The sequence below is a fragment of the Xenopus tropicalis genome, chromosome 1, assembly GCF_000004195.4.
Source record: "Xenopus tropicalis strain Nigerian chromosome 1, UCB_Xtro_10.0, whole genome shotgun sequence".
Classification (NCBI taxonomy): Eukaryota; Metazoa; Chordata; class Amphibia; order Anura; family Pipidae; genus Xenopus; species Xenopus tropicalis.
The window spans coordinates 179,942,648-179,965,475 of NC_030677.2; the positions used below are offsets into that span (position 1 = coordinate 179,942,648).

Here is a 22,828-nt window from a genome sequence, read left to right on the forward strand (position 1 = left end):
TTTACATGCCAAACCTACCTGCACTGGAACAGGCTGCTTTAGGTAATAACCTTCAACAATTTGTTCTTTTCGATAATGATCTATAATGTCATCAATGCTGTTTGAAAACAAAAATATACAATTTAATTTCCTTATGTGGCAACAGCATTCTGCTGTAAAAAAATATGGCAATATGGAAGAACTGTTTCAGTTAGAAAGATTACTTACTAGTAAAACCAGTTTTAGTATTTTTTAAACTATTCCTTTCACTTAAGCTTTGAAATTTCAGTCTGAATGAAGCTGTAGTAATCAAACGATACAGGGTAACAAGACTAAAATATAACAGGCACCTCTTCCTGTATAAATTCTCCCACAGCTTTACATGATCAGTTCTGATGTAGCAAATCTATAAGTAATGTATTAAAGACACTAACAAACCATGTCAGTCATCTGTTTCTCTTTCATCTCTTTCCTTAAGTGCAACACTAGAAAACAAATCATTTTTGCATTATAGCTTATACTTGCCAATACTGCAATTTCCTGCCAACACGCCTGCATTTACTTCTACTGAATATTAATGGCCATTAAGTAATATGTTTAATGCAGCTAAATGATGTTAAGAAAATTGACTCAAATGTCTACACTCTATATATTTGTCATAATACAGTTTGAATTAAAAAAACAATTCCATATTACCTGTTATAGTACCGACCTCCCATCATGAACTGATTGTTTGCTGTTGGACATATTTTAAACCTCTGTATGTTTTCATTGGTACGGAAATACAGTGAATAATCACCAGGTGTGTTGTCTGATGGTCTCACAAGAAAACTGCTTATCCCGCCAACTAAAAAAAAAAAAATTTAAATAATTAAATACAGGTATCGGACCCCTTATCCGGAAACCCGTTATCCAGAAAGCTCCGAATTACGGAATGCCCGTCTCCTATAGACTCCATTTTAATCAGAATTTTAAAACTGATTTCCTTTTTCTATGTAGAAATAAAACAGAACCTTGTAATTGATTCCAACTAAGATATAATTAATCCTTATTGGATGCAAAACAATCCTATTGGGTTTAATTGATGTTTTATTGATTTTTTTAGTAGACTTAAGGTATTGAGATCCAAATTACGGAAAGACCCCTTATCCAGAATACCCTTGGTCCTGAGCATTCTTGATAATGGGTCCTATACCTGTACTATAGTACTTTGCTTTTGAAGTTCACTAGTATCACTGAAGTATATAAAGTTATAAGTAACAAATTGTTTAAGGACAATGGAACTTCTAGCTGATTTTGCCACATTTTCTTAATAGTCAGAACATCTAAAATAATCCTCTCCTAATATCAGGCAATCTGGTTTTAGGAGAACAAGTAGGCACTGTCACCAAATCTCATCCCTTAAGGGCCTTTAGGCTGAGCCCCTTCTTCCACTGCTCCCAACACCCCAGGAGTCTGTAACAAACCTGACTTTATGCATATAGAGAAGGAAACTAGTTCTTAAAGAATAAGTTAACCTTTTTTTTTCTATTAATAAAATAACTCTAAACAGCTTCCCAGATCGCCTGCCTTTGTCCCTCTGTTCTTTCTTACCTGGTTGCTGAGTTACATTCTGCTCTATTCCACTCCTTCCTTGTTCAGAGTGAAGCTCCGCCCCCACTTCCTGTTCAGGTCTCTCACTACACCGACAACTTGTCGGGAGAGGAGAGTCCCTTCTGCGCATGCCTGGAGGCAGCAGGAGCCAGCCTGTGTATGAGCAGGCTTTTTTTTTCCAGGAGGGTGGGGGCTTCTGCTCCTTCTGAAGACTTTCAAACATGGCACATGTGACTGCAAAGCAGTCACTTAATCCACTGGACACAGTGGATTAAGGTAGTGTAAAGTGTAGAGAATAGTAGTCTAAGGCTAAATATATGATTTGTTTTTTTAACATTTACATCTCCTTTAAAGACCACCCCTGAACCCACACTGACAAAACTGTAGGGCCCAGTTACGAATGCAATCACAACGCTATTCACAAAGCAATCGATTCCAGAAACTGTGACTGAGGTTACTTAGAGGCCCATTTACCAACATTTTGATTTTAGTGGTTTTAAAGTTTTTGAAACCACAAATTAACTCAGATTCTAATATAAAAAGAACAAATTAAAGTGCAGAAAACCTAAATATATTTTTTTCATGTGCATTAAAAAAAAAAATCTCTAAAACCACAAATTAAATAAAGATTGTTACAATTCGCCGAGGTCACTTTCATTAACTTCTACATGACCATGACAGCTTTAAGATGGGGTATTTTTACATTTTTCATAATTCTGATGCATTATAAATGGGGGAAAATGTTTTGTTTTTTGTGCAAAAAAAAACACAAATCACAAGAAAAAACATGCAACCATTGGTAAATCTGCCCCGCAGAGACACAACGAACCTCTTGAAACTGGCTTGTGTAATGCAATGTAAAATCCATGTTCTATGAACATCCACACTGTGATGCTCAATTACAATTTACATATATTTTACCTGTCATAAGAAGATTATAAGCCTCTTGCTTGGAGATTTTTCCATGGAACCATCTTTTCACATGCAAAAAAGGAAACAAAATAAAAATCTATACCAGTTATAGAAGCAAATGTCAGTACTCCTCTATGAGTTTATGTATCAATGTATATTTTTAAAGTGCTACTTGTGCACACAGCTCTGTACAGTAGCATAATACTTTTACAGAGAAAACAGAGGTCAATGCAATAAAATAAAACATACATATACAAATTACAATTACATTCAAGTTTAAAGGGGACCTGTCACCCTAAGAAATAATTCCAAATCCTGTTCTATCATGTTAGTCAAGCAATAAGCTTTTCTTACACTATATAAAATTATTTAATTTTTGTTTCTTTTAGTCTTGGAATTCATAATCACAGCAAGAAGGCAGCAGCCATTTTGTAGATACTATTATTAAGAGTGCCAATTATTACATTATATATATTATACAACAACGCTGGCTTGCAAACGTAAGTGTAAAATTAGTTAGTGTAAAGTGGGCGAGGACAATGTATGGGATCAGTTATCTGGAAACTCAATTTTAAACAAATAATTCAGATTTTTTAAAATCATTTCTTTTTTCTCTGTAATAATAAAACAGTAGCCTGTGTTTGATCCCAACTAAGCTATAATGAATCCCTATTGGAGGCAACACAATCCTACTAGGTTTATTTAATGTTTAAATGATTTCTTATGATACTCAAGGTATGGAGAGCTAAATTACAAAAAGATTCCTTAACCGGAAACCCCCCAGGTCCCAAACAGGTCCTATTCCTGTACAGGTATAGGACCCGTTATCCAGAATGCTCGGGACCAATGGTCTTTCTGTAATTTGAATCTCCATACCTTAAGTCTGCTAAAAAATCAATAAAACATTAATTAACCCCAATAGGATTGTTTTGCATCCAATAAGGATTATTTATATCTTAGTTGGGATCAATTACAAGGTACTGTTTTATTATTACAGAGAAAAAGGAAATCAGTTTTAAAATTCTGAATTATTTGATTAAAATGGAGTCTATGGGAGACGGGCTTTCCGTAATTCGGAGCTTTCTGGATAACGGGTTTCCGGATAAGGGATCAGATACCTGTATTAGCAAAAAGACCAACATTTGACATTAATGTCAGGTCTAGGGAACCAACCACTTTAAAATATTCAAAATAGCTTAGCTGCTATGCAAATAAAGGCCCTCGAGCACTTCTGGAACTGGAAGGAATATAAACTGTATTACAGCTTCTGCAGAAAACACAGTTTTTAACAGCGCTGGTATATAACAATATGCATACAAAGCCCTTTCAATATTTTTATGCTAATTAATCTAAGAGATCAATGGAAAAAAATTCCAAGCTGCCATCTAGCCTAAAGCTTCTTAACCTTTTTCTTTAAGGACAAAGTTAAGTCAATGAAATTAGGACCCAAAATTAGTTTTGAACAAGCCATGTACCTCACTAGAATTACTCATTTATGTTGGAAGAAACTTCACAATTTTAGGGGTTCATAACAGCCCACTCTAAACAGCATGTGGACCCATTTTTGGTAACTGACCGAAAGGTTAAGAATCTCTTTCACAAAAAAAAAAAAAAATCCTCTGTAGATTAGTATAATTGAATGCAAGTGCATCAGTTTCATAGAACATCAGATGCAATGTGTAATAAAACTTCTATATAAAGGAAAACAAACAAAACAATGTACAGAGATAAAGTGCACCTATCACCCCCATATTGTTTCCAGCCCCTGCAAGCGCTAGGCTACCCGCACTGGGAGGGAGCTCTTGGTGTGGGCGGCCATGTCGTTTGGTGCGCATGCGCAATTCTCACTCATTATGGACATGCACCTGACGTAGGAACAGTGGATGTGACTCATCCTCCTACATCACACACATGTGCATATAATGAACGACTTGTGGCACTTGTTAATTATGCACAAGTGTGTGTCACAACATGGCTGCCCACACCAGTGTGACTTGGTAATATCAAAAAGTTACTGTATAACACACAAGCGTACATGTATTAAGAGCAAGTAGCCTGTAATGCGTGTGTGTGTGTGTGTAGGCTGCAAAGCTAAGAAGAAAAAACGTTAAAACTTACATTTTGCCTTCATGTGGATCTTCTTCCCTCCCCTTAAAATAAAACCAAAGGATACATATTTACAGTTAGTAATAATTACAATCCATTCATAGAATGGTGTATGACAAATAATTACTGGTATTCAACTTTATTTATATTTTTTAGTGAAACTGTGAATTCTAGTGCTTAATATTCAAGCTTATAATTCTATTTATTGCATGCACACATTTTAGAGTTCAGAAAGCTTCTGTGAGAATATCAGGCCTTCCTTTTTTTTAATAACATCCAGCTGCACGTTGAGACGATTGCATGTATTTTCACAAATTGGACAACAGAAATTTACCACTGGTTACTATTAATGCAGTTTGTTCTGTGCTGATAGTGGTTGCACACTAAGAGGGGATATGAGAAGATAATATGATACTGACCACTTCTTTCACCAAGTCTTCAACAATAAGTCCCTGCTCATTAGTCCGTAGATTGGTAACCCATAACCATCCATCTTCTAATTCATTATGGACTATAAACATGTCTCCTTTCAAGAAACTGCAAAAGAGAAAAAAACACAGAATAAAGGTGTCTGCATAGTAAGCATGTGTTGTTGGGAAAAAACAAACATTATGCTTGCAAACACTGCCTTTAGTAAAAGGAATAAAATGTGTGATTCCTAATACTACTATATTCTAATACATACACACCTGCATGGATTAATAGTAAAACAGGCAGACCAACTACAAAACAACAATCTCAATAAACGATGGCAGGACACTGCAGAAAACCTGATACAATAGCCTAAGCTAGCAAAACACTAGCTAACACTAGAGTTGACATTTTCCACTTTTTACAGTTCTTGTCTAGTTTATCAAGATCAAGATCTTTTTCAAGACTGATTAATTAAACCTAATGCATGTGTACTAGTTTAGCTGGGAAAAGCGCCTGATTATTCATGTTACATTGCACCACAATGTACCATATGTTTCTGAATACAGGACACATCTAACCATGAGATACATCGACAATTTAGACATTAAGGGAAAAAAACCACAAGCAGTATTTCATAGAAACCATTAGCTATGCAAAGATTACCTGATTTCATCTGTATCAGGCACTTTAGTGTAAGGAAGAATGGCTCGCACTCTCCTCCTGTCTTCAACAGGCTAAAAAAATATGAAACTTATGGTTTATGTACAGACAAACACCAAGCAGCTTGAGAACCATATTGATTTAACATTAACATTTATTTAGGAACAGTATGAACTACTAACTTCCGGCGGTGCAACAGGAAACAGTAACTTTTCTTCTTTCAGCAAACATGATACATGACTATAGTATCCTATAAGGTCTGAGAGTGATGAAAATCTTCTTCCACCAATATAGAAGTCACCACACATAGCAATAATCCTGGAGAAAAAAAATCATACTCATAAAAAAAAAAAAAAATTACACATATAATGACAACCATTCTCTTTGGGTTTATATGTGTATGTTATTTTATAGGGTAGGGTATTTTTAAAATGGCAGATTATTTAAAGTCAGTTACATATGATTAAATCCATGATGTAACAAGAGTAAACATTAATAAGGCTGGACATTTAAACTATGGTTGCAGTTAGGACACATTATACTTAAAAGCAGATTTGATATCTTAATGAGCTACATTATCCAAGAAAAGGCAAATAATATCTACTGCACTGTTTTCAATTTGATGTTTGCTTTGCTTCCTTAGTTCTTAAATGGGCTACAGTCTATTTCTAAACCAGAATAATCCAAAAATGGATACATGCACAAATTCTATCAGTCCAATCTAGTACAGATTTATAATCCTATTGTCATATTAAACCTTTGCTGACCCTCAGCATAAGAATGTATGTCACACTGGTCCACAAAAACCTTAATTGAAGGCAAGCCCTCTACCATTTACTTACCTAAAGTGTGTAACAACATTTGTTTTACTAAGAAAGGAAAGTACAAATGATCCTGGCCTTCGATCACTTTCTCTAATCAGATAGCTTCCAGTCCTGCTAGCTTGATAAAGGCGTTCCTCTGCAATAGTTCTATCCAGTTTTCCATGGTACCACCTGAAAAAAAAATGTAATTACTATAAGATACTATAACATACGCACAAGAACTTACCTATGATCACATATCTGGGAAGAAGCAATTTAAGGTCAAGGAAAGTTACAATCCCTGGGGGTGCAAAAATGTTAATAAAAATAAAATAAAATAAAACCCAAAACTGTTCAATGTGGACTAATAATCCTGGCACTTATTTACCAATGCATATTTCACATACTGTTTTTAGGCTATTATTTGATAAGCATTCCCACTTCTTTAACTCCAGTCCAGGAGACAGCCAATCCCCCAAAAAGTATGCAATAAGGCTGTAATCAATCAAAACTAAATCACACTGCTTTTTATGCATCCTAAGCCTTAGGTTCAGAAGACAAAGGAAAAAAATCAATTGATCTATTTCTAAAATTGTCTAGAATGAAAAGACTACATGGAACAGGTCTACACCTTATAACCAAACAAATAAGGACCTCTCCTCACATATACCTGCTTTCTCCTACAGTACTGAATTAAAGAATTTCAGATCTAACATGATTTTTTTCTATTCTGCATGCCACTTAAATAAAGAGATCTGCTCCATAATATATTAATAAATGTTTAAAGCACAACTGCTTTTTACATACCCCTGACACATATATACCTGACACAGGTAAAGTAACTTTTAAAAAATGCATGCCTTTTCTAGTTATTCCCTCCAGTGGACCTTTATGATGCCTAGTTTATAAACAGATTATTCCAGTTCGAACCTGAGTTTAAAGGGACATACAGCTTTATTTCTAAGTAGTGTATTCACACATATATATTTAGTTACATAGTTAAAAAAGTCAAAAGAAAAAAAAAAGTCCATAAAGTTCAAGCCCTCCAAAAGAACTGAAGCGCACATGTATCACTCACAAACAGACCTCTCATATATAAACTGTATATACAGATACATTTGCTAAACTGTCGCTCCCAAGATATTATGCTTGTCCAAGAAGTTACCCAAGCCAATTATAAAGGCATTAACAGAATCTGTCTGTCACAACATCACTGGCAAGGGCATTCCACAACCTCACTGCCCTCATCATAAAGGGGGTGGCGTCTGGTGCGCTGATAATTTTTATGGGAAATATAAAACATCTGTCTATAACCACCTCTAATGTACTTAAATGAGAAAGAAAGGTAAAAACTAAGTAAGCTTTATCAGAAAGGTCTATGTAAATACAGCCATAAGCACTCACAGAAACGCTGCACTGACTTCTCTGTAAAAAGATTTCTTGTGTCTGTTTTCCTCTGCCGGAGACACGCAGCTTTCTGCTTCCTGCTCTCTCCTGCTCCCCCTCCCTCAAGAATGCTAAGAGCTCACCCCCCCCTTAGGAATGTGGATCTGAGCCAATCAGCAGGAAGCTGACTCATAGGGGCACATTTACTAATCCATGAATCCGAATCCTGAATGGGAAAAAATCAGATTGGAAACGAACATTTTGCGACTTTTTCGTATTTTTGCGATTTTTTTTCGTTGCCGTCGCGACTTTTTCGTCGCTGGTACGATTTATTTGCGAATTTCTCTGCACTCTCTCCAGCTTCATTATTTTCATCTCAAAAGAAGAAAGATAAAAAGAGAAGGGATGTCTATAAGGGCAGTGGTACAGGGGGAGATTAGTCGCCCCGCAACAAATCATCATTGTCGTGGGTGACTAATCTCCCGGTAATGCCATCTCACCAGCTAGAATGTAAATCACCAGTGGGTCAGCATATGCCCCACTGCCCGCAGTCGCCCGAAGTTTTCTTCGGAGGACATCGCTGCGACATGTATGCCATCCCACCCGCAATTTACATTCTAGCAGGTGGGATGGCATTGCAGGGAGATTAGTCGCCCGTGACGACAAAGTTGTCGCGGGGCGACTAATCTCCCTGTGTACCACTGCCCTAAAGGTTAATATTTACCTCTAAAGAGAAATTCATAAAATTACATAAAATTGTTAAATACGTCTGCGGTATATGGTAATAGCGTTGAAACACAGAATTAGAAAACACTAAAATTGAAGGATGCTGTAAAAAGACTAAAGCACTAACAGGTAGTTGAGAAAGTTCGGTTTTTGTTGTCAAGTAGTACTGTGGAAGGTTTTTTGCGGCTTTAAAACAAAGGGGAATAAACATATAGTCTAACATAAGTCTCCCACTGGCTATATGTGGTGGAAATCACATTCTGTGAATGATTGTAAAAGCCACACAAAAACAGCCATATCTAGTACGTGTGTTCCTACTTACATTTGGCATTCACAAAAACCCATTATATGGCCATACTATTGTAGTGGTATACTTAGAATGCAAAATTCTGTAGCCACAAGATAACATCAATTATGCTTGTTCTGTCCCTCCTGTGAACTTTATAAAAGTATTGGGCCTGCAGCTTTTAAATCACATAAAAAAAGTGAAACGGTACAGTAGTATAGTAATGCATGCTCATCTACTGCAGTGTTTTTCAACCTTTTTTGGGCAAAGGCACACTTGTTTCATGAAAAAAATCACGAGGCACACCACCATTAGAAAATGTTAAAAAATTTAACTCTGTGCCCAGCAGCAGTGCCCCCCTAGTACACTGGTGCCCAGCAGCAGTGCCCCCCTAGTACATTGGTGCCCAGCAGCAGTGCCCCCTAGTACATTGGTGCCAAGAGCAGTGCCCCCCTAGTACATTGGTGCCCAGCAGCAGTGCCCCCCTAGTACATTGGTGCCAAGAGCAGTGCCCCCCTAGTACATTGGTGCCCTGCCTACGGCACACCAGGCAACATCTCGCGGCACACTAGTGTGCCGCGGAACAGTGGTTGAAAAACGCTGATCTACTGCACAATGGTATACAGGTATGGGACCTTTCACCTAGAATGCTTGGGGCCTAAGATTTTCCAGATAAGGGGGTCTTTTCCCTAGTTTGGATCTCAATATTGTGAAGGTGGTTGCCAGGAGCAAAATCTTAAAATTGTGAATTATTTTATTAAAATGTAGTCTATGGGAGATGACCTTCCCATAATTCAGAGCTTTCTGGATAATGGGTTTCCAGATTACTGATCCCTTACCTGTAATAACTCAGAAAGCTGATCACTAGTCCCCTCTGAAAGAGCCACGGCAATGTAAACCCCACTCCCTGCTAGCAACAACTTTTCTTTCAAGTGAATGGGAAACAGATGTTCTGGCTCATACAGTATTCCCATTAACTCAGGTATTGTGCATAATCACAGAAGTCAGTACTTCTGAGTGATATTTGCTTAAAGGAAGTGCTGTGTGCTGCAGAAAAGCTGTTTCCCATGAACATGAATGAAAATCAACTACTTTGTCTTTTTGCAGTTAGCAATGCCTATAAGACAGTTTGCCAAGTTAGAAGTTAGAAAACAAAAGCAAACATCTGGCTGGTTGCTGTGGGCAATATCACCGGTTATAAATATGGTAATAAATATGCCTCTATATGTGCTATAACGCCCCAGTTGTGACTTTGTTGTTGTGTATAAATGTGCAGGAGTCAGTCCATTTCTTACTCACTCACAGCGGACTCATGATGTAAAGTGACAAGAGAACTATGGCAGTTGCTCATGTGTCCTCGCAAAAGAACCCCCCATAATGAAGTGGGTGTTTAGCAATACCGAGTGTCATCTGAAAATACGAACGGACCAGGCGCTTTTAAAGGAATGCTGTACTGAGAATAAGAAGTGTTCGCTTTGGCCTGTAAACATGATAGAAAATATTCTGTTTGCATAAGCAGTCAGCCGCCCACGCACGATTTCACATTCATGTTTTGCATTTTACCAGCCGTAAAAGTTTGCAGTCATTCGGAGCAAGTTTTTGCCAGCCTTGCACACTGCTTGGTGTAAGATTATTGTGAAATGTATATTCACTGTAATAATGTGATATAGTTTTCATATTTTGTTAATTAATAATAAAAATAATATTTGACTCTAGGAGAAGAGACAGTCTAATTAGCTTATCACCTGGTTGTCTGGTCCAAATAATAGGAGTCATCCTTCATTTACATTAAAAAAGGGTCTGGCTCACTGGAACCAGCATTGAATAGGAGTCTATGAATATGCAAAATCAGTTAAGGTGGCCATACACCTTCAGATCCGCTCACTTGGCGATGTCGCCAAGCGAGCGGATCTTCTCCCGATATCCCCCACCTACGGGTGGGCGATATCGGGAGAATCCAGGCTAATATGATCGTTTGGCTGCTAGAATCGGCCCGTGTACACGGGGACCTTTAGTCAGGAAGGACAGTCATTTTGGAGACGCAGACATGGAAAAAGGAATGCCCACTGCACCAGAAGAAATGCACTGGCCTGTGGTAAAAAATAGTGTAGCTATTGGTTCCATAAGTGGAACCTTTATGCATTAGCATACACTATGGCTGAATGAGACTTCCCAGGAACCATCCACTTATCCATGAGGATGTCAAAAATTACATTTAAAAAAACATGAAGTTCCCACATACTATGTCGTGCTTTCCAAAAACATGGGGCACAATGGTCCTGCTTATCTTATGATCTCTCCCTCATGTGACTTTATGTTATGACAGAACACAGAATGCAACAAAATGTTTCAGGGATCAAATCCAGGAGGTCAATGGATCCTTTTTGTAGCTAAAACTTTGGTTCATTAAATGTGCATTACTCTATATAACCAGATTTTAGCATTCTATATGGTAAGACCAAATGCAAGAAAATATGTACCTAAGGGTTTTTACTGGGCTTAATTCCACCATCTGTTTAGTCCAAAATGACATGCCCATTTGATCAGACTGCAACTTTCCATGGTTTAGCACAACTACACAGCTGATATTTCACCAATCACATTGCATTATTCTATATATTACAGAACTACTGAGCAGCACATTGAACAAAACATTCATCTAGTGGGGTTTCAATGGAGCCAAGTTTAAAACTAACATCTGTTTACCCCAAAAACACACAGCTCCCATCTGACCAACTACTCTGCTGAGAACTAGTTAGCAGCACATTGTGGAAAGGACAAAACCCGCTCCTTGTTGTATACAATGGCGCTGAGCTTCAATCTGCCATCTGGGTACTGCAAAGCAATTCCCTGACAAGCTAGTGCATTCTTGCACATGATTTAATTACAAGTGAAAGGGCGTTGTGATTACAAACATTTTACCCCCAACAGCGGAGCGACATGAGGACATCAAGCCTCAACTTTTACTTTTACAGTTAACGTTTGCTACTTAAAGACAAGGTTAACCTTAAAGGAAATGTCAACCCCAAAAATCATTTTTTGCCTAATAAAAGAAAACTTAATTCTAAGCAACTTTGCATTATTATGCAAAGAATAAAAATTATTAATAGCAGTGTCTGCCTGTTCTTTCTATTCTCTGCCCTGGTGGCTCAGACTTTTGAAACAATGTAACAATCGCCAGCAGATGTTACAGACCTTGCTGGAGGAGCCTGGCACTTGCAACACTGTTTAAAAAGTAATCAGGAGTTTAGCAAATGCTGCTTTCCATAGCAATTACATTTACAAATAATTTAAAGCACTAATAATTTTTAATACATTTATATTGGAAAGTTGCTTAGATTATGTTTAGGCAAAAAATTATTTCTGGGGTTAACATGTCCTTTAAAATTAACTTTTGGTTTCACGGTTTATGATTGTGTAACTGGTGTTTTTCTGCTTTTTTGTGGTTTTGAATATTTTCTTTCTTCAATTCTGCATCTCTCTTGACCCAAAAGTTAAAATGCAATCAGGTTGCAGAGATACCCAGCAAACAAGAACACTAAACTAAAAGTTTATGAATGGTATTCCACCTTTCCCTGTCTATTCTGCCAGGGCCTCTGCCATAGTAAGTATGGGAAGTGGAACTAGGTGAGGGAAAAAGTCACCTCCAGTGACCATAAGCCTTAGAGCTAAGCCACGTGGGGCTGATTCTCAGCAAGCACCCCTACGCTCTAAAAATCTTTAAGTTGTGCCTGCACCTGGAAACATCTAATTTACCTGGGTGCAGGCACACACAGCATATTATTTTCATGTGTAAATAAAATAATGCTTCAGGGGGTAACATCCCTATGTGCCCATACATGCACCAATATTATGGTATGAAACGTACAATATTCTGTGCGTGTATGGTGGGTTGACGTGGCGTTTAATGTCGGCAAAAGCTTTGGGATATGTTGTTTCGTCGCTTGCCAGGGTGATGCCCTAACATCGGCAGTAGGTTAATGCTAAATTGTCAGATATTAGTAGAATTCTATTGTTTCTACCTGCATATCTGACAATTCAGTTCTTAACATTAGTAGAGTGAACAAACGATCTTTCCTGCAACCAATAATCACAGGAGAGATTGTTGTTGTAATTTGTATGGCCACCTTAAGGCCTCGGAAAGTAAAACAGATAATTCTGTCAGAACTTATCTTCTGGGTTTCACTGCCACAGCTGGATTCTACCACACCCAAGAGGTAGTACATGCATAATGTTCTGCCCCAAGGTAATAGCAACCTGTTGCACATTCTTAGGGCTATACTGGTTGAACAAGTAAAGTCATCAAACAGCATGTTGAATCTATGGCATTATTTGCAAACAGTTATTATAACCTCCCCGTGTCTGTGTGGTTTCCTCCAGGCACTTCTATAATCTGATATCTCTTCAGAAGAATATTTTTTATGTAACTTATCCATCACAGAAAACATTACAGCTCTGCAATTTACTCTTAGGGTAATGGTACAACGGAAGATCTGTCGCTGATGGCTAAATCTGCGCTACATACAAATCTTCTGAAAATGCTTTCCCACCAGTAATAATGTAAATCACCAGTGGAGAAAACAAACATGTTGCTTTGTTTTCCAAAGTCGCCCAAGTTTACTAGCCAGGCAACATCAGAAAGCCAAAGTGACTTGTATGTTTCCCAATGGCGATTTACATTATTTCCAGTAGGAAAGCATTTTTTTCTCCATGTGCCGTCACCCTTATAGGGTATGCCAACCAGAAATCAAATTTTGCCTAAAGATAAAAACAAAAACATTTGTAAAACAGTGCTGCACCAAAAACTGTTTTTTTCCCATAGTGAAGGAAAAGGTAATATTAAGCAACTATACAATATACAATGAAACCATTAGCAACTATTAATTAATGCTATATGTACATGTAATTGCTATTAATAGCAGTCTTTTTAAATCCCTTTCTGTTCTCTGGGTCTGACTTTTTAAAGAATGTACCAGGAGTTAAAGAATTCAACAGGAGTAATATCTACCCTAGGCGGCAGATTCATCAAAGTAGGAGTTCGAATCCCGAAATGGGTAAAAAAAAAAAAAAATCGTAATAGTCACAATATAGTAACAACATTCCAAAAGTCACAAAATTTTCATATCCGAACGATCCTAAACGGTGGGAAAACCTTTCTGACTTTGATCCTTCTGTGCATGTTTTTGGAAGCCTCCCATAGGACACAATGCACTGCAGCTCCAACCTGGCCCAGGGAAAGCCATGATAACGAAGCTTTAATGAATCTGAAATTTTCGTACTCGTTGCAACAAATACGATTTTGTCGCAATGTACGAAAAAGTTGCGCAAATTAACAAAAAGTTGCAAACAATACGCACAGTGGGGCGGGGCAGACTCTGGTCGGGAATATTTCTCGACCCGCACATCACTACTGCACTGGCCCAGGGTATTTCTGCAGAAACTCATCTGCCAAAAAAAAAAAACCCTGGACTGGTGCAGTTTTTACCAAACAGTAGCTCCGGCCTTGGGTATCAGGTAGGTGATTATTAACACTGGGGGGCTAGCTAAAATTTGGCACCCCCAGATTACATGCTTGGTGTGCTCTAGGCAGCAGTTTAAACACTAAGGTGTCGGGGGGGGGGGGTTTGCAAGTAATCAAGAAAATGAGGAGCATTTGTCATAGCAGCTGATGCTACAGGGCTGATAGTTAAATCCTTATGCAACTTGTTTCTGAGCTTACATGTAATGAGAATCTAAATTACTAAACAGCCTTGTATTGTGACTTTTATATTCTATATATACTGTGAGCTGATTCCCACAATCAGGTAACTGACAGCAGCACAGAGGACATGGTGTGAATCAGTAAAAAAAAGACAGGGAGCTAATAGGGGCCTATTTAGAGGCACAGGTCTTCACTCCTAAGGGGCTGTCCAATACATCCAATACATAATGTGCAGCATTTCTAGTCTACTTACTGTATGCGTTGAGCTTTATTTCTCCTCTAAGTTAAGCTTCTCTCAACCAAAGTACCTTTCTTTCCCTCTTTACAATAACAACACAGAACAATTATGTTTAAAATTACAAGGAGCCCGACCAAGGGAAGAGAAAAGGAAAAACACAAATCTGATCAAATGAGGGGAGGGACTGAGCAGGAATACACCCCAAGAAATGAATAGGTGCAAGCAGCCACAAGAAAAAATGGGAGCCAAACTGGGGGATATATGGGGAAAGTATCAGACAACAAATAATAGAACGAGTAGTTGAAAAAAATGGACTAATAAAAATAAAGGGTGCAGAATAATCCCTATCATCGGGCAACAGGAATGGGAAAAAAGTAAACAATGAATGGGGGGGGGAGGCGCAATGTCAGGATAGAAATAAAAAAATGATACTGATCAACTGTGCAGGCCAGCCTAAAGCCCAAATCTTGGGGTGACAGGAATAAATCTGCCCACTCACTAGCGTATCCCCAATTACTATTATTTATATACTTGCAACTACTTGCCCAAGCCCTGTGGTGATGTCAGAAAGGGGCAGGTAGCGAACATATAAACAATGATGGCTCACTGCAGTGGGAGATGGTACAATCAATGGAGGGGCAATTCCCAGGGTTTTGCTGCCAGCTGAAAACTGTGTCTGTGTCAAAATGGCCCATGCCTACTGTCCTTAGCTTATCAGGGCCAATATAATATATGTAAATAAAGTGGGATAGAAGGTGGGGAGGTATGGGAAGTGGGAGAAGGTAAACAAACAGTGATAAAGGAAAGAGAAATAGGGGGCCGGACATGACTGGGCTGGGTAAGGGATCTGACTGGGCTGGGTAAGGGATCTGACTGGGCTGGGTAAGGGATCTGACTGGCTGGGTAAGGGATCTGACTGGGCCGGGTAAGGGATCTGACTGGCTGGGTAAGGGATCTGACTGGGCTGGGTAAGGGATCTGACTGGGCCGGGTAAGGGATCTGACTGGGCCGGGTAAGGGATCTGACTGGCTGGGTAAGGGATCTGACTGGGCTGGGTAAGGGATCTGACTGGGCCGGGTAAGGGATCTGACTGGGCCGGGTAAGGGATCTGACTGGCTGAATAAGGGATCTGACTGGCTGGGTAAGGGATCTGACTGGGCTGGGTAAGGGATCTGACTGGGCCGGGTAAGGGATCTGACTGAGCCGGGTAAGGGATCTGACTGGCTGAATAAGGGATCTGACTGGCTGGGTAAGGGATCTGACTGGCTGGGTAAGGGATCTGACTGGCTGGGTAAGGGATCTGACTGGCTGGGTAAGGGATCTGACTGGCTGGGTAAGGGATCTGACTGGCTGGGTAAGGGATCTGACTTGCTGGGTAAGGGATCTGACTGGGCCGGGTAAGGGATCTGATTGGCTGGGTAAGGGAAAAGTTATACAGCAAAGTGTTTGGGACCCGGGATAAGAGAACACAGTGAGCGCACAGAAGGCAAAAGTAGTTAATTCGGGCACCGCATTCTGGTGCTGTAGAACTGGGGTACCCACTGGTTGGTCGGTGGCGCACTGAGTGGGATCTCCACCTCCTCCTCTTCATACTCTGGTCCGTCCACGGAGTCCGCCTCATCTACTGGGCCGAGTATACCGGACATGAAAGGGAGCGGGGGTAAAGGCAAGGAAGAGAATACCTCAGGCGCTCTGGACAGCAACGGGGGACTGGAGGCTGCCAATGTCGCCTCGCCACCTCCTGTCACTGGGCCGAGGGAACTTGGAGCCGCAGACATACCTCCGCGCTGTCGCTGCTGGCGGAAGTGCAAGGCGATAGGTTACTGTGCGCCTTCCCCGGGACCCAATAAGCGCAGCGGGGCCACTTCCGCCCGGCAGCTTAAGCCCAAGCCAGCTCTTAGATCAGTGGCAGCTTCCGCGCCGCTTTCCGACTGTTGTCACCTAAACAGGGCTCAGTCCGAGCACCGAGCTGCCTCCGGCGGGTGGAGGTGAAGTGCGCAGAAGCGAAGCATCCAGCCCCTGACGCGATTCTTCCGCGGGAGCGCGCACAAGCTGGTTGGCTCCCAGGGAACGAGCGCGTCCCAAGGCCTCACGGTCTTCGTGTGGGAATGCGGCCATAAAGCTGCCGAGCTACCCGCCAGTTCCCGGCTAGCAGAGGGGTGCTGGCTGTGTTAGGTTAATAATGCGGCCATAAAGCGGCGGTGTGCTGCCTCCCTACCCGCTAGTTCCCTGGCAGCACTCAGCGCTTCAACCTTCCTTCTGTGTGGATTTACCTTTGTTACATAGAAAATGTCAGGCAGACCAGCAAGTACATTCCTGTGTATTTGTTGGTCTGCCTGGCTCATATTTTTCCAGAGTCAAAGAGCATTTTGTTCTAGTGATGTGCATACTTCCCAACATGTCTCTATTGATGGCACCCTCATCAACCCTGTCGATTCAGCGTGTTGTTTGGGGTGGATCTTTGACTCCAGTCTCTCCTTCTCTGACCATACTAATACCACTGTCAAAACCTGTCACTTTTTCCTGTGCAATATTGCCAAAATTCATCCATTTCTTTCTACTGTAACAGCCAGGCTGCTCATGCACGTGCTCATCCTATCCCGACTTGACTACTGTAACCTGCTACTAACCGGCCTCCCTAACTCCCATCTTTCCCCCCTACAGTCTATATTAAACACCGCTGCCAGAATTCTCCTCCTCTCATCCAGGAGAGTTCAGGCCCTTCCCCTGCTAAAGGCCTTATCGTGGCTTCCTGTTAAACAAAGAATATCTTACAAACTTCTTCTCCTAACCTTCAAAGCCCTCCATTCCTCTGCTCCTCACTACATCTGGTCCCTTGTGTCTCCGTATGTTCCTGGCCGACTCCTTCGTTCCTCGCAGAGCAATCGTTTGGTTGCGCCCCCCCCACTTCTACTGCCGTTTCCCACCTTAAACCTTTCTGCCTTGCTGCCCCTTACATTGGGAATGCCCTCCCTAATTTCCTCCGGAGAGAATCCTCCCTCAGTCTTATTAAAACTAAAAGACTACCTTTTGGAGCACTCGCACCGCACCTGATCTGGGAACTGGCACTTATATTGTAGTGTCACCCACTGTGACCTACAGCACTTATATTTGCCTACTTGTGTCTGTAAGTTACCCTCCCATTTAGATTGTAAGGGGGATTATAGCCTGAATCTGAGGTGTTAACCATGCAGGGGGCCAGTACTGATACCATTTAAAGCTTACACAAAGGTAAGCCATCAAAGCAGTCAGACAAGTCGGGGGCCACACAGAGGGGGGTCGGGGGCCGCCAGTTGGACAGCACTGCTCCAGTATGTTGGGGGGGAAGAAGAAGTGGCGGGATGTCATCCCAATGCATTCCATCTCGAGGTCTACCAGAAACTTTAAAGTGATCTACTGGTAGACCGTGATCTACCTTTTGGGCACCCCTGTCTTAGTATGTTGGACTGTATGTGGCAATGCCTTGTGTTCAGACAGCAATGTGTTGTATATTTAATCACTATTTTTTAGAAAGCTTGAAAAATAGGCACCTTTGTATCTTTAACAACCGGTTATTCCGATGTTGTGTGTCCCCCCATTCTTGCACTCTAAACATTATTATTAGTCCTTTTTGTTTTTCAACTACTCCTGTGCCTCCAGTAAGCTTCGCTTATATTACATTGTAACATTTGCACTCTTGGTATAAAATGGAAATATTTAAAACCAAATGAACACCAGTCCCTTTGCCTGATTGTAGATTTTAAAGGACAAGTTAACCCAGAATTTCATTTTTCGCCAAATAAATATACATGTATTACAAATTTGTAATGGTTTTTGAGGTATTTGTATATATAACTATTAAAAGCAGTGTTTGTCTGTCCTTCTCTATTTTCTTCCCTGGTGGCTTGGACTCATGAAACAATGTAACAGAAGGCGACAGACCTGTCTTCCTGGAGGAGACTGACTTTTGGAAAATTGTTTAAAAAGAAACAACCAGGAGTTCAGAAAATGCTGCTTTCAACAGAAATTACATTTACAAATAACTTTTAAAGCAATTACATTTTTTTTTTTTTTTAAATTCACATTGGAAAGTTGTTTAGAATTACGTTTTCTTTTATTAAGCAAAAACGTATTTTTGGGGTTGGCGTCATTTAACTTATTGTTGCACTATTATCCTGTATTAACTCTTCTATCCTGACACTTGATTTGTTCCAGTTTATCTGTTGCTTGCACTGACCCATGCCTCATATATTGCTACAGTTCTTGCCTAATCCTCCTGGTAACTCGCTGTTGGACTGCAGTTTCCCTAGGCCATTTGCAGATCCACCAGGGCAGCTGAATTCCCAGCCAATATGCAATAGAAATCCAGACTTGGCACAAGTCCTGATAATGTTCTTGTGGCAAGCACTAACTGGGTAAAAGATGACTTTGTGACAAGATTTGCCTACTTTGCCAGATGACTAATTACTCTCTGTGTTAAGGGGTCACTCATTTTAGAGAGCAGCATTGATGGAAAAAAAAAAAAAGTATGGGACTTTCAACCATTATTTACCCAACATCAGAGACCCCTGGTTCCTCCTTCTGCACTTGACTTTTAACAGAGGAAAAAGATTCGTAGGCCACCCCTCAGCATATAGAGAATGTATCAGTGTCTTCAATAAATAATCACACTTCTTATTCTCCCCTTTCTGATTGTGGCTTATACCTTGTTCCAGGGAATATGTCCCAATGTGGATCAACCTGCACAACTTCTTCTACAACCCAGACTATGATAGAGTACGTTAAGGACAGTGTACAAATGAGTGTTTATTTGGTTATTTTTCTCTCGTGCTGTGGTTTGCTTCTTTTCTCCTTGGCCTTATATCTATTAGAGAGAACTTGACAAAATCACTACTCAAAATTGTATCATCCAACTGTTTGACCAACTTTAAGGGCAAAAGATTTTGTCCAAGATTGCTCTACATGTAACCTCACTGGCATGTCTTTATTTTTGCTTGTGGAAGATATGGGTGTAGTTATCCCTCTTAAAATTATCCCCTCAGCTATCGTATAAGATTGAGGTTGCCTGGTCTTCTATTTCTTCTGACAGCCTTTGTACATACTGAGTTTCCCCTGGCCTTCCTTCCTCTTGGCCTTCATTATGGATCTACCACCTTCCAAACATAATATGCATGATTATCATTTACAATAGGAAATTTTAGAGGCACATTTACTAGTATTCGAGGCAGGAGACTTAAATAATAGTACATTTGCCACCTAATTTGTTTCCATGGAGATGGAGATTGCTTTGTAAATCCATGGAAACTACACAGTTCTCCTCAGTCTACCACCCTCAATTAAGTGGAGCTGCAGATAGGGGTCAATTAAGTTTTTTTATTGTTTCTCCTACAGACTCCAACATTTCCTTTTCTATATGTTTCTCCAGCCAGTGACAATGTTGCTTATTTGTCTGCCATCTTACTTGCTTCTAAGAACTTTCTATCCTATTATTAATCCTGCTGCAGTACATCTTTAGCTAGGTCCAAAGATGTGTATCCTGATGGTTTTCATGTTTCCCTTGTCAAGTTTGTCATTTTTACCAGGTTTCCTGTCCAAATTCCCAGTATTGGGAATCGGCAACAAGTTGAGAAAATGATTGACTGTGGTACAGGTATGGGACCCCTTATCCGGAAACCCCTTATCCAGAAAGCTCCGAATTACGGAAAGCCCGTCTACCATAGACTCCATTATAAGCAAATAATTCAGAATTTTAAAACTGATTTCCTTTTTTTATGTAGAAATAAAACAGTACCTTGTAATTGATTCCAACTAAGATATAAATAATCCTTATTGGATGCAAAACAATCCTATTGGGTTTAATTAATGTTTTATTAATTTTTTAGTAGACTTAAGGTATGGAGATCCAAATTATGGAAAGACCCCTTATCCGGAATACCCTTGGTCCCGAGCATTCTGGATAATGGGTCCTATACCTGTATTTCCAAAGTGTCCCTACAATATGTTATCTACAGAAAGGGCTTTGGCAACCAACATGCTTGGTTTAAAAGCTATGTCCATGCCTTTCACCAGAGTTTTCCTCAGAAAGCTGGCAGAAGGAGTTCTTTGTGTAAGAGCTCATTAACGTAATGTTAATTTTTTTGTACTTTTTTTTGCTTTGTATTTGCCTAATGGAAATATTAAAGAAAAGATATAGCTTCAGAATGAATACTTAACAGATAATTTATATCATAATCATTATACAGGTTTATTATAATTGCCCAAAATGAAGTTTCCAAGGGCTAATGAGTCTGATGTCAGTTGGGGTGTAGCCATTAAAACAAGGCTGTTAACTTTACTAATAGTTTGTTCTGACAAATTCAGTAAATTCAGAGCAACCAAAATATTCCCTTGCGGTAACATTTAAGTGCATACTAAGTGACCATTTAAGTTTGTAATGCCACAGGCTGTGTCTAAAATGCTGAGGATTAATAATAAAAATAAATTGGGTAAATTGTAATCCACTTCACTGAACTACATGGTATATGAATCCTGAAGACTCAAAACATATGTTCTGGCATTCTACCTCATGCATGTATTAACAGTAAATGCAACTGACTAATTAGCCAGCTTGTTCTGTTGTAATTCTTATGCTAAGTTTCTGAGTCACTGCTTTCTGGTCTGGGATACATGCAATTTACAAATCATTTGTAGCACTAGAAACTGCAGCTCAGCTTAGCCAGTCTACTTTAATTTATGTCATTGCTGAGCTCAGCTCAGTCATATGTCACCGCTGCTCATTTCCAACACATTGCCTTCTCTCTGCATAGCTCAGCTTTGTCATCTCTGAGCCCTGTAACATTGCACTCAGTAATTATAACTAAACTGCCTCAAGAGTATGCTCTTATATTGACTGTTTTCTTCTACAAGAAAGGTTATCTTTATAGATCAGGTAAAAGGTGGTGAAAAGGCTACGTTCTCCATTCTTGTGAGACTAACTAAAAAAATTGGCATCAACCCAAAGGATAGCGTTTCATGCTATACTGCAGTAGTGCCTTGTTGTTCCCATAAAATATGCCAGTTATTCACTGTACTTCACATTCAAGGGCCAGATGATAATGATAATTTCCTCCATAGATGTAAGTGGAGCTCTTGAGCAGTCCAGAGTCATATCTGGCCTATGTGCCTCCAGACTCGGCTGTATTTAATGGCATTAATTTAACATCTCATATTAAACAGTACCATGTATTTAGATGATGCACTATGATTATTTTCTTTTTGTCCTGGGGTCCATAGAAATAAAATAATGTCTGTGATTTATCCAACTTGCCCTTTTCTATGCTATTCTGTTTATTAATATAACTATTCCATAATCTCAGGTTGTACCAGGTCTTACTTTGGTGGCAATCACATTCTCCAAGCCTAGGGGAACATGGTTCCAAGTTGCTATAATGATGCAGAAAAAATGCATTGTTAGATACAGTATATAGACAGAGAACTGTGAAGTTGATAACAGAATGAAATAATTGCATTCAGTGCCGGACTGGGGTGTCCTGGGCCCACCGGGGCTGCCATATCAAGGGCCCTCTACCTCAGCCACAGAGGCCCCCAACACAAACATGAATCATCCCCTCACCACACCCTCCACCCTAAAGCGTACCACTGAGCCACACAATTCCCCCCCAACATTCACCTTCAAGTGGCACTGTTCCCCCAATGCATACCTCCAAGCCACACTGCTCCATCCCCAACAAGTACTCCACACCACTAACTTCCTTGACACTTTCTGCAGTCGGGTGTACCCACAGGCCAAGCAGCAGGTCTGAGGTGGTGGGGCCCACCAGGTTTTCTCCCATTGCCCCGGCAGCCCAGTCCGACTCTGATAGCATCAGCATTTAGGTTAGATTGGAAAATTAAGCACATGAAATAGGGTAAACAAATAGTAGGTAAGTCATGGTTATAACTATTATGCTGTAGTAATATAACATCTAAAAATCCAAGGTAAAGCACATGAGGGATGCTCAGCCTGATAAAGAAAGAATGTACAATCTTTTCATATCAAAATGTGC

At 40.0% G+C, this 22,828-nt stretch overlaps 1 protein-coding gene across 1 annotated transcript in view; it reads right to left on the bottom strand.

Moving 5' to 3' along the window:
- Positions 1-16,641, bottom strand: part of rasa1 (RAS p21 protein activator (GTPase activating protein) 1) — a 45,572-nt gene extending 28,931 nt beyond the window's left edge. The window contains 9 exon segments of the mRNA NM_001113831.1: positions 19-97; positions 676-826; positions 2,494-2,546; positions 4,603-4,634; positions 5,010-5,127; positions 5,668-5,738; positions 5,847-5,982; positions 6,507-6,659; positions 16,347-16,641. Of these exon segments, the coding sequence (NP_001107303.1) occupies positions 19-97; positions 676-826; positions 2,494-2,546; positions 4,603-4,634; positions 5,010-5,127; positions 5,668-5,738; positions 5,847-5,982; positions 6,507-6,659; positions 16,347-16,582 (1,029 nt within the window). The 5' untranslated portion in view covers positions 16,583-16,641.
- Positions 16,642-22,828: the final 6,187 nt, after the last annotated feature.